This window comes from Myotis nattereri (assembly GCF_964212035.1).
Source record: "Myotis nattereri genome assembly, chromosome: 1".
In the NCBI taxonomy this organism is placed as follows: domain Eukaryota; kingdom Metazoa; phylum Chordata; class Mammalia; order Chiroptera; family Vespertilionidae; genus Myotis; species Myotis nattereri.
The window spans coordinates 46,525,824-46,540,955 of record NC_138075.1 but is presented as its reverse complement, the minus strand read 5'-3'; the positions used below and the strand labels follow the sequence as shown (position 1 = coordinate 46,540,955).

Sequence of the window (15,132 nt, the reverse complement as noted above, 5' to 3'; positions counted from 1 at the left end):
GAATCATGCTGATTCCCCTACAAGAGATGGTGACCCATGGGAAGGCAGGGGAAAACGGAATACTGCCATTTGCCCTTGCCCAGGAGTTCCAGAAGTACGGGATCAGTCAGGCGTCAGTGACTAGAAGAAGGGGCTGAAGGTGTTCAAGCCCATGGTAACTCTGCTTAGGTCTATGCAGAGGAGGAATTGCCCCCAACTCAGATGTAACACAGACTCCTGCAAAGTAGCGGCCTCTACCCACTCACCTATAGAGGCTCCAGTGGTCTCCTGGCCGGACTTCTATCCCAGGGACATTACCATCAGGGGTCTCCCGAGAACTCACTACTTGCTCTTCACAAGCATGGGGACCCTTCTCTCCCTTCCTCCCGCTTCCTCCCTGGAAACTGACCTTTATGGCATCGTACACCAGAGCCTGCAGCAACAGCGTCTGCCCGGTGCCAGCAGGGGGCAGCAGGGCCCGGGTCAGATAAGGCACAGGGCCTGCCTGGGGCAACTCACAGCCTGCCCAGGAACCTGCCCAGCTCGGCCCGCCAGGCTGAGCCCAGGAGATCTGCATGGGGAGAGAAGCCAGAGCACTAGCTGGGAGAGGGAAGTGGATGGAGCCCCGCCATGGTCTCTGACACCCGTCTTCTCCCTCGCCAGGGCTGTGGGGAGGAGCGCAGAATAGCTGAGAGTCTGGAGGGAACTAAGGAAGAAGTCCTCCTGCAGAAAAGCCTGCTGCCATTGTTTTGGCAAAGCCCAGAGGTTTCCCAGCCAGGCAGGGTCTCCTTCAGCAGAGAAACAGGGAAGAGGTGAGGAAGGACGAAGGGCTTTGAGCAGGCTGGTCAGAGGTGGGATGAGCCCCGACTGCCAGCACAGAGGGAGCCTGCCCCACGCGGCCCACCTTATCCAGGTCCTCATCATCCTCTTTTCCCCGTATTGGAGAAGCTGGATCTTAGAGGTTTCCCCAGCTCCTAGGATGAGGGATCTGGGGGTTCTGGAAACCCTGAGTCGCCTGCAAACAGCCCATCGGGGGTCCTCCCCTCCTTCCATGAGAGCAGGCTGACCTGTTCTGCTGGGGGCCCATCTGCTTCCCAGCCCTGCCAACCTTTTCATGGAGGGAGAGACAGTGCCTTTCTTCTGCAGCTGGCCCAGACGGGGTGGGGTGCAGGGTCTCCCACAGGGGTACCCGTGGTGCTCTTGCGCCCCCTGGTGACCTATTTGGGAGTGCGCCACAGTATGGGACTAACCTGCCCAGGCTCCAGGCTCACCTTTCTCTTGGAGTGACCCCGGCCTTCGGAAGCTCCACCACCCATAAGGCTGTGCACTTCAGCCCTGTCCTCGATGTCTGAGGGGGGTGGGGCCCAGTCCTGGGGACGGGGGTGCACAAGGGACTCCAGTTCATGGGTAGCTGGGGGGTTGGGAGATCCAAGGCGGGCTCGGGAGTACAGCGCGGGGTTCCCAGCAGTGGCCGTGGAGGACAGGCCTGGGAGGGCTTCCCTGGAAGGGAAGATGGGCACAGTGGTCAGAGAGTGAGGGGTGGGGGCGGGACTGGGATCTAGTCCAGCTTATGTCCCTGGGCGGGTTCCTGTCCATCTCTAGGACTTGGTTTCCGGTCTGTGCCATGAGTAAGGAGCTGTTTGTTCAAAACAGCTGTGACGCTGCAAATGGGCCCCTTCCTCCCTGGGCTCCAGGCACCTGGAGATTTGGATTCCCTCCTTCCAGGATGCTGGCAGCTACCGAGGAAATGGGAGACAGACAGCTCGGCCTGTGTATGCCCTTGCTGAGGGGGTACGTTGGGGGCCCCCCTAAAGCCATCCCCCACTCTCATGAGAACATTACCTCTAATCCCTTCACTCCAGAGACCCAACTTTAATGGGGATTCTGGGGGTGCCCAGGGCAAGTCATGGCCACTTTCCCTGCCCTTTCATCTCTGCGGCCCTTCTGGAAATCTCTGCTCCCCATGGTCAGACTGGCCCCTTCGCGCACCTGTGGGGGCCACGGCGCAAGACAGCACACATGCAGGCCAGCAGGCAGAGGAGGCCCAGGCAGACACCCACGATGATGCCCGTGACTGAGTGCACATCCAGGGAGTCTGGTTGGGGAAAGAGAGGGGACAGGACAGGTCAAGGCCAGGCGAAGGCCAGGGTTCCTAGGTCAGTGGTTTCCTCAGGGGACCACTGGCTTGAGTCTCACTCTTCGGACAAAATCTTCTGACGCAAGGACAGGAGGGCCCCACAGCCTCACAGAGACCACAGCCACCTCTCTCTTGCACTGTCCTCCCCACTGGACATCTGAAAGTTGTGGTCCCTCCCCATCAACCTGCCTGCCTGCCGCCTAGGGCTGGTTTCAGGGGGTGTGGGGGAGGCAGTAAGTGCAGTGGCATGGCCCGTGCTCAGAAGGGCTCTGTGCTTGGTTTAATGCTGCGCTGTCACCATCTTGAAATTCTTCCTACTTTTTAAAAAAATATATATTTTATTGATTTTTCACAGAGAGGAAGGGAAAGGGATAGAGAGTTAGAAATATTGATGAGACAGAAACATTGATCAGCTGCCTCTGGCACACCCCCTACTGGGGATGTACCTGCAACCAAGGTACATGCCCTTGACCAGAATCAAACCTGGGACCTTTCAGTCTGCAGGCCGACGCTCTATCCACTGAGCCAAACTGGTTAGGGCTCTTCCTACTTTTAAAATAAAAAAACACACCCTCATTTTTATTTCACATCGGACCTGCAAATTACATAGCCAGTCCTGCTGTCCCCCAACACCCCCATAGAGCTCATCACCTCTCCAAGCCAATCCTCTAATCCAAGCAATCTCCCCAAAATCTGACCTCTAACCGGATCACCACTGAACTAAACCACACCAATTTCCCCTTCACATCTGTCCTCTCTGCACCAAACTAGGAGGGTAGCTGTCTGGAGGCAGGGCGTTGGAAGAGATGACTTTAGGGTTAGAAGTCAGCTCCAGGGGTCCCTGGAGACCTGGGCTGCCTCCGGATGGACCCACCCTCCCTTCCTGCCCTCTTACCTGCGAGTTTCTCCTGGAGAGTGATCACATCCTGCAGGCCGGAGAAGGGCCCAGGCCCCACCTCTGTGCGGGCCCCCATCTTGAAGAAGTACCTAGTGTCGCTCTCAAGACCACGTACCTCAGCACTGAAGATGTTTCCTGGGAGGCGGGGGAAGCAGGGAGAGCAGGGCTCTGGGTTGAGTGGGGGTGGACGCAGGGATAGGCTGGAAGCTGGACTGAGAAAGTCTGCTCCTCCCACTCAGGCAGTGGCTTCTGCCCGTTCCTGTTAGAACCCCCAGGGCCCAGGGGCACCCTCATTACTAATCCAGCCACTGGAGAGGCTGGGAAGGGGGAGGAGGGTGGGGAAGCTCTTGCTCCAATACCCCTGGGCGGGAGCCCTCACCCTCGGTGGTGAGCAGGGTCCACTGGTGCTCGGGCTGGGTGTGGTTGTTGCTGTACAGGATCAGATACTCCACGATCTCCCCATTGGGCTCCGTGGGGGGGCACCAGTGCAGCAGAACAGTGGACGGCGTCAGGGAGCTCAGGCGCAGGTCCGATGGGGGCGTCGAGGGTCCTGGGGTGCAGAGGAGGAGAAGGGTAGAGGCGGGATCACTGGGAGCCTCAGCCCCGGGGGCAGTCGTGAGACAGGGCGTGAGGTCATGGCCTTTCTTCTTCCTCCTTCACTGGAACAAACCACAAACCACAAAGCAAAATGAGGTCTGGTCTCTAACGGGGGAATTTCTGGAAAACATTTGGGGAGGGGGCTTCACCATCATGCCTCCCCTCCCTGAAACTCTTCTCCACTCCTTGGAGCAGAGCTCCCTGAACTTCCGCACCCAGGTATTTCCAAGATCGAGGAGACTGTCTGGTGCTCTAGGGACCTGGGGGGCAGAGCTCAAAAATTTTTGGAAGGCTTACGTTTTATTTTAAACTGTCACACGAAATTTGCCATCTATTCCATGGTAAAATTTAATATAAAAATAGTGTTTAAAATGATCATTTAAAGTTCCTAACTCCCCTTGCCACCTCAAATCTTTAGGTAAAATTGGCTGATGCTCTGTGTAGCCTGTGTCCATGCCCCCAGGTCCTACAGAGTGATGGGCACCCCAATGTGAGAAGTACAGCCGTGACAGACTTTGTGTTTTGTTTTCAGAGAAGAAGCTGATCCTGAGAGGTGGAGGGGAATGAGGAAGGGTGAGAAGGAGGACACAGGGTGATTGGCGAGTAGGGAAGGACAGAGATTTGGGAGTTCGGGTCTTCAAGGCCTGACAGAGGGTGGGTTGGGGACCCAGGGTGCTAAGGTGTAACAGGGCCACCTCCTTGACCCTAGATGACTCTTCACTTCTCAGGCTCCAGTGTCCCCATCGGAAGAAGGAGAAACCATCCCCCTCTATAGCCTGGTCACTTGTGCCGGGGGATCCAATGTCATAAAGTCAGCTTCAAGGAAACACGGGGCCGGGCCGGTGCGGCTCAGTGTGTGAGCATCGACCCATGCACCAGGCCACTATGGTCAGGGCACATGCCCGGGTTTCAGGCTCGATCCCCAGCAGGGGGCGTGCAGGAGGCAGCAGGGGGCATGCAGGACACAGCCCAATCAGTCACGTTGATGTTTCTCTCTCATAAATGTTTCTCTCTCTCCCTTACCTTCCTCTCTCTCTAAAATAAATAAAAACATATTTTTAAAAAAAGAAAACATTGCGTCTCCCCAAATTCTGTATGCAATTTAAGACCATAATAACTGAGGTCATAGGGGGGTGAGAAACAATTTGCAAGCATTTTTTTAAAAAAACAAATTCATGAGACCAGAGGACCTTCACACCCCACCCCACACACATCTTCCTATTTCAGGTCCGGGACAAAGGTCTTCTGTAGATGGGAAGGTGAACAGTCTTAGGGCCAGTAGAACAGAAGAGCCTCTGCTGCGAGAACAAAAGTCCTTTTGTCTTCAAATGCCATTTCCAGAGAGTTCAAGAGTCACAGACTTGCAGAGTGAATGGTCCCACCTTCTCTCTCTCTTTCTCTTTTTAAAATATATTTTTATTGATTTCAGAGAGGAAGGGAGAGGGAGAGAGCTTTAAAACATCAATGATGACAGAGAATCATTGATCAGCTGCCTCCCACCTGCCCCACACTGGGGACCAAGCCTGCAACCGGGCCTGTGCCCTGACCGGGAATCGAACAGCAACCTCCCGGTTCATAGGTTGATGCTCCAGCACTGAGCCCCGCCAGCCAGGCCCATCCTCTCTCTTTACAGATGAGGACCCAGAGGCCCTGGTGGGGAAGGACCCTGCCCCAGCCTCCCCGTGTGTCAGAGGCAGGACGGGACCCATATGCAGAATCCAGGACACCGGCCTCCCCTCTTTCCCGGCCCCTCCTCGCCAGCTCAGTGGGTCTTGGCACAGACTCTTAAAAGCAGCCACTCCTCTAAAGCCTATGTTATTACTTTTATGGATAAACAGGTAAGGCCAGCACAGGACTGGCCTGTGTAAATGCCAGCAAATAACACATCCTTGTGGGGTTCTGAGGAATAGTTCGGAAAAGGGGGCTTCTGGGCAAGGAGTTGGATAAAGGTGGATTGGTGGTAACAGGGCTGAGGGGTCACTCACGATCTGGCAGGGTGGAGCGTTCTACCACGGAGCCGAACGGCCCATCCACGTCCACGCCATGGGACTGCACCGCAAACTCGTATTTGGTGAATGGCTTCAGCCCGCCAATGAGGATGTCTTCTCCAGAGCTGCCACGGCAAGAATGTGACTGGTGATCTCGGGCACGCCCTCCTAGCAGGGCAGCTCCTCCAAATCTACTCCCCTACCCCAGACCCAGCCCAGGCCCTACCCTGGGAGTGGGCCACTAACACCAGCCAGAGAACCTACAGAGAGGTCTGCATGGACGCTGCTCCCAGGGTATCATGTTCCATGTCCAATGTCCAAGCCAGGCCCCTCCTCCAGGAAACCTTCCTGGATTAACCCGAGTCATACTTCACCCAAGGAATCATCTGTGATGCATCTTTTCATTGATATGATTTTACTTAAGCTACAAATGTTCGCATCTATTGCTTTTTAGGCAACGTTTCCTTTGCCAAACCAGCAGCTCCCGAGAGCAGGGCTCTGTCTCCCCCTCTGACTGGGGGCCCTCTCAGGACAGCAGCTGGGCTGTCTCTTCGTCATCATATTGGGAGCCCGCTGAGACTGAAGAAATAGGTCAGTCTGCATCATGTTCCCAAGAGTTCAGTACAAGGCTCTGTGTAAAGGGATGGGATCGCATGGACTCTCCTTTTCCGCCACCAGGTTGTCAGACCCCCCGTGTCCCCCAGGGTAACAGGTGAGGCCTGAAAGGTTTCTGAATCCCCTGGGTCCTCCTCCTCATCATCACCTGCTGCCTTCCTCCCCCCTCATAGGCTTAGCTCCTCTCTCCCACCTGGTGTAATAGGTGACCAGGGAGGCATTCCTGAGCCCCCAGGGGCTGAAGCGTACAGTGTAGTTGACAATCTTGACTGTGGTGAAGTCTGGCTTTTTCCACCGCAGCCAAATGGATGTGGAGCTGTTGGATTCCGCATGGACATGAGCCGGGGGTAAGGGTGGCCCCCTCTGGATAGGCAGGTCTGGAAGGTGAAAATCAGAGTGTGGGGAAAGGAGGAGGAACAGTAATCCTAAAAATGTATGGTGCTTCACAGTCCCCAGTTTAAAGTCATTTTCTTCTACCCTTTCTCCTTGATCCTGTGAATTGGGTAGCATCATTCCCACTTCACAGAGGAGGAAACTGAGGCTCCTGAGAATTTAAGTGATTTTGGGGGGGGGGGGCGGGCAAGGTCATATACATAGCAAACTGTGAAAGAGAGAGGCAGCAAATCATGGCAATTAAGAGCACATATTCCAGAGCCAGGTTGCCCTGGTTCAAATTCCAGCTTGCCCCTTACTAGCTGTGTGACCTTGGAGAAGTTACTTATGTAACCTCTCTATGTCTCCATTCCCGCCTCTGCCAGTGGGGCTTAGAACAGTACCTACCTCATAGTATTGTTATGAGGATTGCTAGCTAATATTTGTAAAGTATAAAGAAAAGTGTTTTTTCTGTTTTAGTTTTGAGATATAATTCACAGACCATAAAATTCAGTTTAAAAAATGTACAATACAGTGGCTTTTAGTACATGCATAGGGTTGTGCAGCCACCCACACCATCTAATTCCATAAAGTTGTTATCGCTCTGAAAAGAAATCTTGTGTTTACCCATGAACCCCCATTTCACCTTTCCTCCAGCCCCTGGAACCACAAACCCACTTTATATCTCTATGGATTTGCCTACTCTGGAGCTTCTTTCTATGACAGAGGCTGTCTGGACCTCAGTGAGGACCCCTGAGCCTAGGGTTTGGGGGTGTGTGAGGTTACCAGACAGCCCGACCACCCAGGCTGGCCCAGAGGAAAGGGAAAGGAAGTTGTCCACAGACCCCTGGCCTGAGCCCCTCACCTGGGGTGGGAGCCTTCTCCGTCTTGCCCTTCCACACCGCCGCATACCCGTCCTCGTGTTTGTTGAACGCCACCAGCTTCACCTCGTACAGCCGGCCGGGGACTGAGGAAGGTCATGGGGACACTCACTAGCAAGAGGAACCTGTGGGGTCTCTCCTCCCCAGAAAGGATGCCATCTCCAACTCCTGCACTCAGCTTATCCAGGGCCCCACTGTCTGGCTCCCTCCCCCCAGTCCTCCTCACCTAGCTGGGTCAGTTCATACTGCTTCACTTTCTTCTTGAGCCGGACAGGCCCCACATCCCAAGCCTGGTCTCCACGGCCCCCTGGGGGGCTCTCACCATCAGCCTCCTCCTCGGCGCCAACCTCCCGCCAGTACAGTTTGTAGCCAGAGATCTGGGCGGGGTGAGGAGGCGGCTGCCAGGACACAACCAGGGACTCCATCCTTGCCCGTACCTTCAACTCTGCAGGGGCAAAAGGGACTGGGGAGCAGTAGGAGAAGGAGGAGAAAGGGGTTGGGGAATGAGGAGAAGGAGGTCAGGGATGGGAGAGAGGGAAGAGACAGGAGGAAATGGCATTGAGCGAGAGCCTTGCCAGCCTCCTCACAATGATCACCGCTCAGCCACCACTCTAAGTGCCAGGCAGGGCTTGTCTAGGGGCGAATCACTGTCCCACAAGCCCAGAGTGCCGGGAAGGGAGGAGTGCTCCTGTGCGTGTGCACAGAGGCCAGCAAGGAGCACTCTGTGGCAGGCCGCCGGGATCGCTACGTTTCCGGAAGGAAGGAACGCATGGATACTGGCCAGGCCGGAGGGTCACAGGGTTGCTGAGGCCAGCAGGGAGGGGGGGAGCCCTGGCGTGGGGACCCTACCTGAAGCCTGAATGTGGGGGACTTACTATGTGTTGGACACTGTTCTAAGCACTTTGCACATATATTTTAACGTCATGCTCACAACCCTATAAAATAATGGAAATACCATTATCCCATTTTACTAGAAATGGACGCTCAGAGAAGTAACTTGCCCAAGGTCACACACTAGATAGTATATGCACCCGGTTTTGTCTGCATTTAATCACTCTACCATTGGGCCTTTCAACAAAACCAGCAATTGTAATTATGGAAGCAGCTGCTATATAACAGCTATTGTGTACTAAATATTTTGTTGGCAATACATTAATTATCAATCCTCCCTCCTCAGCTTGCAAGTAAATGAAGCCTTAGAGCCGTGAATGGTTTGTAGGAGGTCACACAGCAGAAGAAGGGGCACTTGAGGCCAGATGTGCCTGCAAAAGCCAGCCCTTCACCTCTACACCCATCCCCCCAACCCCTCGGGCAGGGAGAGCCATGGCAGGTCTCTGATGGAGAGGGTGGTTGGGTTTGGGTTCCAAGGCCACACCCATACCCACACCCACACCCACACAGTCACGCACACCTCCTGGTCCCGTCCCCTCTGCGCCCATACCGTGGCTCTGGTTGTGCATACTGGGCGTCCTGTGCTGCATCCACTGGGAGGGCGCCCCATAGCCAGCCCCTGTACCAGCCGAAATCCGTACTCGGTACACCTTGTTGGGCAGAAGTGAGTTCAGCGTAAGCTGCGTCTCATTCCCTGGCACCTCGCTGGAGGAAATCTGATCTGCTGGGACAGGAGAGACTGGCTGCTGGGAGGCCACCTGAAGACAATGACCCCTAAGCTCCCCCACCCAGACGCTTCCACCTGCGTCCGGTTCCTCAGTGGCCATCAGAGCCCGGAGGCACTCTCAGCACTGGCCCCTCAGGGCCTGGATGGACCCCATGGCTCCAGGGCTGACTCCTGGGCCTCCCACCCTAGCTGACACTGCCATCACCTCCAGCTCTGAGTCAGGAGAATCATGGCATGTGGTCCCCACTTCCCCATAGCAGTCAATGACACCCCCACAGCCCCAACACACACACCAGGCACAAGCACAGGGGTGGGCTGTGAGAGCCGCCAGGCACCACCTGCCTTTCAGAAGCCTGACAACCCCCAAGCCCCTGCCTCACCCTCCCCTCCCTCTTCACCCTCACCCTGGCTCTCCAGCTACTTGCCTTCTCCTAACTTTTTACTCTTTTCAAACTCCTGCCCTAGATTACCAACATCTGCCCTAACACACCCTCCCCAATGCTCATTCCCCCACCCCTGCAACCCCCACCTCCTTATCCCTCATCTGTTCTTCGGTGAGCTGGAAGGGTCCCCAGGGATCGCCTAGGCCAGTGATTGGCAAACTCATTAGTCAACAGAGCCAGATATCAACAGCACAACGACTGAAATTTCTTTTGAGAGCCAACTTTTTTTTTTAATATATTTTTATTGATTTTTTACAGAGAGGAAGGGAGAGAGACAGAGAGTTAGAAACATCGATCAGCTGCCTCTTGCACATCTCCTACTGGGGATGTGCCCGCAACCCAAGTACATGCCCTTGACCGGAATCGAACCCGGGACCTTTCAGTCCGCAGGCCGACGCTCTATCCACTGAGCCAAACTGGTTTCGGCGAGAGCCAAATTTTTAAACTTAAACTATATAGGTAGGTACATTGTTATTAGCTTAATTAGGGTACTCCTAAGCTGGCCTTTGCTAAAAACGTCCTCAGTATGAGGGGTTGACCTCAGCAAACATACCCCCACTTCTTCTAATGCCACTTCTTCAAAATAGACTCGCCCAGGCCGAAAACTGACTTCTGCGCATGGGCCACAAAGTTTCAACTGCACTGTAAGTGCGCGCCCGCATGTGGTATTTTGTGGAAGAGCCACACGCAAGGGGCCAAAGAGCCACATGCGGCTCTCGAGCCGCAGTTTGCCGACCACTGGCCTAGGCCACCTGCCCCATTTCAAAGATAAGGAAACTGAGCCAGGGATTCAGCAGGATGACACACTGCAGCTGTAGAGGAGGTGGGGCCAGAACCCAGGCCTCCCTCTGCCTTAAACTGGCCCTCTTTCCATTCCTGCCACCCCCCCCCAGCCCACACTCCTCTTTTCTGGGTTCACCTTTCCCTACTCCCCTGTGCTGCCTAATTTCCTCAGACTCCAGGCCACTCTGTCAGGTCCTCCGAGGCTCTGGCCAACTTTTCACAGACACACACTTCCCAGCCAGGTGACCCCGTACCCTCCCTCTACTCACCTTCCTTTCCCAAACTGTACTCTATCTTGTACTTCACCACCTGCCCATGGCTCAGGCTGGGAGGCAGGGGCAGCCAGGCCACCCTGATGTCCGAGGGGTTGGGGCTGGACAGGGAGAGCTGGGGCGCGGCACTGGGGACTGAGACAGAAGAACAGCAGCGTGAGCTCTGTTCCACCGGCGGGAAGGTGAGGCCCAGGAGCGGGCAGAGCCTTGCCCAGGTCACACAGCCAGTCAGAGGTAGGCCCAGGACCGGGATCTGAGGGAGGAAAGGGAGCCTCTCAGGGGAGCCCCAAGCTGGAGAGGAGGGGACATCCCTCCCACCCTGAAAAAGGTTTGGGGCACCATCTTCCACATTCAGTGGGTCAAAGTCACTGGCTGGGTGGTATGTGGGGGTCAATGGCCACATGATATAGGGAATCACAAGCTGAGATCTCAAGTCCCAGTTGTCCTGCTGACCCTGGGCAAGTCACTCTCATTTTCTGGGCCTCAGATTCCCCAACTGTAAACTGGGAAATAGTACCCTTGCCCACCCTTGCAGGGTACAGGAGATGACACAAGACAGGTAAGGGTCTTGGCACTCACTAGTAAAGAGAGGCCAAGCTACCATCCCCAGGGAGTTCTCTGGACCCCAAGGTGCCCACTGCAGGCACAGAGGCCCTACCATCATCCAGTGTGTGGACCAGCGCTGGGGTGGAGGTGCGGCTGGCGCCCAGCTGAGAGTAGGCCACTACGTAGAACTCATAATCCGTGTTGGGTTCCAGGTCCCGAACCTGTAGCTCTGTTGTGTCATTGTTCACTGCAAACTGGTATTCCACATTGTCCATGCCTGGGGTGGTGACACAGGGGACAAAGGGACTGTCACAGGGCCCACCTGTGGGAGGCTATCGAAGGATCCTTCAGATTGTCCCAGTCTCTGGAATAGCCTATTTGTAGTTAAATCATCCCAGATAATCTGCACTGGAGATTATAAACTCCCCTGGCTTCTAGTGCCACTGCATTAATCCTCCACTGGTTAGGAAGTTCTTTCTGGCATCCAATTGATGTGACCCCTGCTGCATTTACCAGCTGGCTCCAGGAACGCCAAGTCATTTCCCTGGGAGGAGAAGATCCTGTCTCTTCTCTCCCATATACTGTGACTCAGGAGTAACATGCCACACACAGGGACCCCTCCCGCCCCAGCCTATCCCGGCCCCAAAGAAGGTGAACAGGCAACCCTGCAGTCATCCAACTTGTCCCTGCTCCTCACGCTCTAGCTTGGGCATCTACTGGGGTGTGTCCCCCCTTCCACCCCCCAGCCCCGCAGACGTACCGCGAGCTTTCTGGTAGTGGAGGGAGAAGCCAATGATCTGCTCGCTGTGCAGCTCGGGCCGCTCCCAGGCCACCAGCACCGCGGAGCTACTCAGCGGAGTGGCCGTGACCCGCGTGGGAGCGCTGGGCAGCCCCTCGCGCACAACTACCGCCAGCGGCGCGGCGGCGCACGCTGTGCCCGCGCCGTTCTCGGCCACGCACTGGTAGTAGCCGGCGTCCTGCAGGCCGATCTGCGTGATGACCAGGCTGCTGCCGCCGCCCTGTACCTTGACGCGCCCGTTGGGTCGCAGCGGCACCCCGTCGTGCAGCCAGCGCAGCGCGGGCCGCGGCTCCCCGGACGCGCGACACACGAAGCGCGCGGTGCTGGCCCGCGTCCGAGACAGCGCCTCGGGCGCCTGCGAGATGACCGGGGCCGCTGGGGGCGAGGAAGAGGACGCTGACCGCGCGCTCCGGCCACTAGGGGCTCTGCGCCCTCCCCCAAATACTCCAGCTGGTCCCCTCCAATCTCTCTAACGGTTAGAGTCTAACCTCTCCCTGCTTCCCCCCTTCCCCCAAACACTCTAGTGCAGCGCAGCTCTACCTCTTCTCCCCATTTACCCCAGTCCCGCCTCGCCTCCTCTCCTCCTGGGTCTAGCCCCACCTCCTCTTTCATCAACTCCTCCCCCCCTACCAGGGCCTCCCACACCTGCCAGGTCTCCCCTCTCCACGGTTATCCCCGTCCTGAGCAACCTCATTCCCTTTTTCTCAGCGCCACGCAGAGTTCCACTAGCTCTCCCAGCAGCCTGTCTCCCCTCCCCCACGGCCTAAGTCTCACCCAGACCACCCTCCCCACCCTCCAATCACCCAAGCCTAATCACCCCTCTCCTTCTTTCCCGGACTCAGCTCTCCCACTCCATCCTCCAGTCTCCTCCTACCACCTCCCCTCCTCCAATGATCTAGTCGGTCCCCTCCAAGCCTCCCCCTCCCACCCCCCTCTTTACGAAGCTCTTCCCCACCAGCCCCTCCCCCAGCCCTACCTCTCTGGCAGCATGTCTCCCAATTCTCCAAAACACCCAGTTGCTCCCTTCCCCCTTCCTATTCTTCCCTCGGTCCCAGCTACCTGCCCCATCGGTCTCCCCGCACACCCGCTCCCCCAGCTTCGCCCCGCCTCACCCAGCACGCGGAGCTCTGCGGCGGCGGCGGCGAAGTCGCGCGTGTGGGGCTTGTTGGCGCGGCAGACATAGACGCCCGCGTGCCGGGGGTGCGCGCTGGCGATCAGCAGGTTGGTGCGGCCCAGGACGATGACGTCGGTGGAGATGGGCTTCCCGTCTGGGGGAGAGGGAGAGCGCTGAAGGGGTAGGTGAGAACTGCCCCTCCATCCACTCCCCGGACCTCGGGGGGGGCCCCTCTACACCCGGATTATGAGACCATAACAGTGCCTGGTTGGAATCTCAGTTCTCCTACTTGCTAGCCGAGTGACGGCCTTTGCATCTTAGTGTCTCCGTCTGTAAAATAAGGAGGTAGTCCCTCGCGGGAAGGACTGCTAGCGGGTGGGATGAACAAGGTTTGTGAGAACCCTGACACAGTGCAGGCACATAACAGGTGCTCAGTACACTTGTCAATGACTATTACCACTGTTGTTAAACGTGATTTCTTACAAGGACACACTCCTGAATGGAAAAAACACAAATGGCCAAGAAACACATAAAAAAGAGCTTTCAACTTCACATAATCAAAGAAATGCACATCAAAATACAGTTGTTCATTTTCATATTGGAAATGTGTTTAAAGACAATAAGTTGCAATGCTGGAGAAAGAGTAAATGCTGATAGGGCTATCCAGGGGCTCCACCTTAACCTAGAAGCCAGGGATTTCACTTATGGGCACCTGTCCTGGGGAAATGTGAAGGGCTGATCACTGTAGTGTTAACTGTAATAGTGGACAACTGAAAAGGACTTAAAATTTTAACAGTAGGAACTGGAAAATTGCATTACAGCTATATTCAAATAATGGAACATTATCCTATATAATAAAAGCCCAGTGACTGAACGGGGAAAAGACCGGAACGACCGGTCGACCAGTTGCTATGATGCACACTGACCACCAGGGGGCAGACGCTCAATGCAGGAGCTGCCCCCTGGTGGTCAGTACACTCCCACAGTGGGAGCGCCACTGGGCTGACTGGGATGAGTGGGGAGCAGCTGCTCAAAGGGCAGGTTCATAGCCACTTGGCTGAGTGGGATAAGTGGCACTCCCACAGCTGGCCGATCCCCACAGGCCACGCCCTGCACAAGTGCACGAATCCCGTGCACAGGGACTCTCTCTATATAAAAGCCTAAGTGACTGAATGACCAGTCAACTGGTTGCTGTGACCTGAACTGACAACCAGGGGGCAGGTGCTCAATGCAGGAGCTGCTCCCTGGTGGTCAGTGCGCTCCCACATCCAACCTCCCACGGCCAGCCAACCTCCCATGGTCCCTCCCCCCCCATCCCCAGCCAGCTGGCCCTGATCAGCCCTGATTGCTGGCCAGGCTGAGGGACCCCACCAGTGCATGAATCCATGCACCGGGCCTCTAGTATAGTCATATTTATTTTTTGGAAAAGTTTTAAAGATGGGGAAATGCTAATGAGATACTGTTGAATGAAAATAGGGCTTGGAACTGTAAATTCAACATGCTCTCAATTTCAGGGGGAAATGTACATGTGCATAGAAAAAAAAAAATCTGGAAGAAAATACACCCATATGTTAACAGTTTTTATCTCTGAATGGTGAGATGTTTTCTGTTTCTGCTTTTCGACAGTTTTCTACAGTGAACACATATAATGTTTGCAATAAGAAGAAAATAAAACAAAAGTCCCTTCCCTGACTCAGTGGAAAAGTAACTGTGCCCAGGGTCAGGAATGAAGTCCTTTTGGGGTCTTTCTCTTCCCAGCTTCTGTCCAGCAGTGTTATTAGCTGAGTTTCTCCAAGTCAGTTCCCAAAACTACAGGTGTCAGGATCCTCTGGAGCAGCAATTCTCAAACCCTTGGTGTTACACGTGAACGACGGAATTGCAGGGGACCCTAATATGCAGAGGCCTAGGGCAGGACCAGATTCTGCATTCCTAACTAGGCCCAAGTAGTAGATCCAAAGACCACACTTTCAGTAGCAAAGACCTAGGGCACTTGATTCCTGGGTTACAACTCTCTAGGTATGAAGGGAAGGAGTCTGCAGTTTTAACAAGTTTCTGGGGTCATTCTGGCGCATGGTCAGTATTTGAGAAAC

General features: G+C 55.3%; 1 protein-coding gene across 1 annotated transcript in view; it reads right to left on the bottom strand.

The window, feature by feature from the left end:
* Window positions 1-15,132, bottom strand: part of IGDCC4 (immunoglobulin superfamily DCC subclass member 4) — a gene marked incomplete at its 5' end in the record, with an annotated part of 40,096 nt that overhangs the window by 2,970 nt on the left and 21,994 nt on the right. Inside the window, 14 exons of the mRNA XM_081094311.1 lie at window positions 389-550; window positions 1,251-1,479; window positions 1,969-2,074; window positions 3,012-3,149; window positions 3,316-3,564; window positions 5,597-5,724; window positions 6,408-6,591; window positions 7,452-7,553; window positions 7,694-7,930; window positions 8,909-9,082; window positions 10,581-10,718; window positions 11,242-11,406; window positions 11,890-12,303; window positions 13,041-13,196. Of these exons, the coding sequence (XP_080950437.1) occupies window positions 389-550; window positions 1,251-1,479; window positions 1,969-2,074; window positions 3,012-3,149; window positions 3,316-3,564; window positions 5,597-5,724; window positions 6,408-6,591; window positions 7,452-7,553; window positions 7,694-7,930; window positions 8,909-9,082; window positions 10,581-10,718; window positions 11,242-11,406; window positions 11,890-12,303; window positions 13,041-13,196 (2,582 nt within the window). The remainder of the gene's footprint in view (window positions 1-388; window positions 551-1,250; window positions 1,480-1,968; window positions 2,075-3,011; window positions 3,150-3,315; window positions 3,565-5,596; window positions 5,725-6,407; window positions 6,592-7,451; window positions 7,554-7,693; window positions 7,931-8,908; window positions 9,083-10,580; window positions 10,719-11,241; window positions 11,407-11,889; window positions 12,304-13,040; window positions 13,197-15,132) is intronic.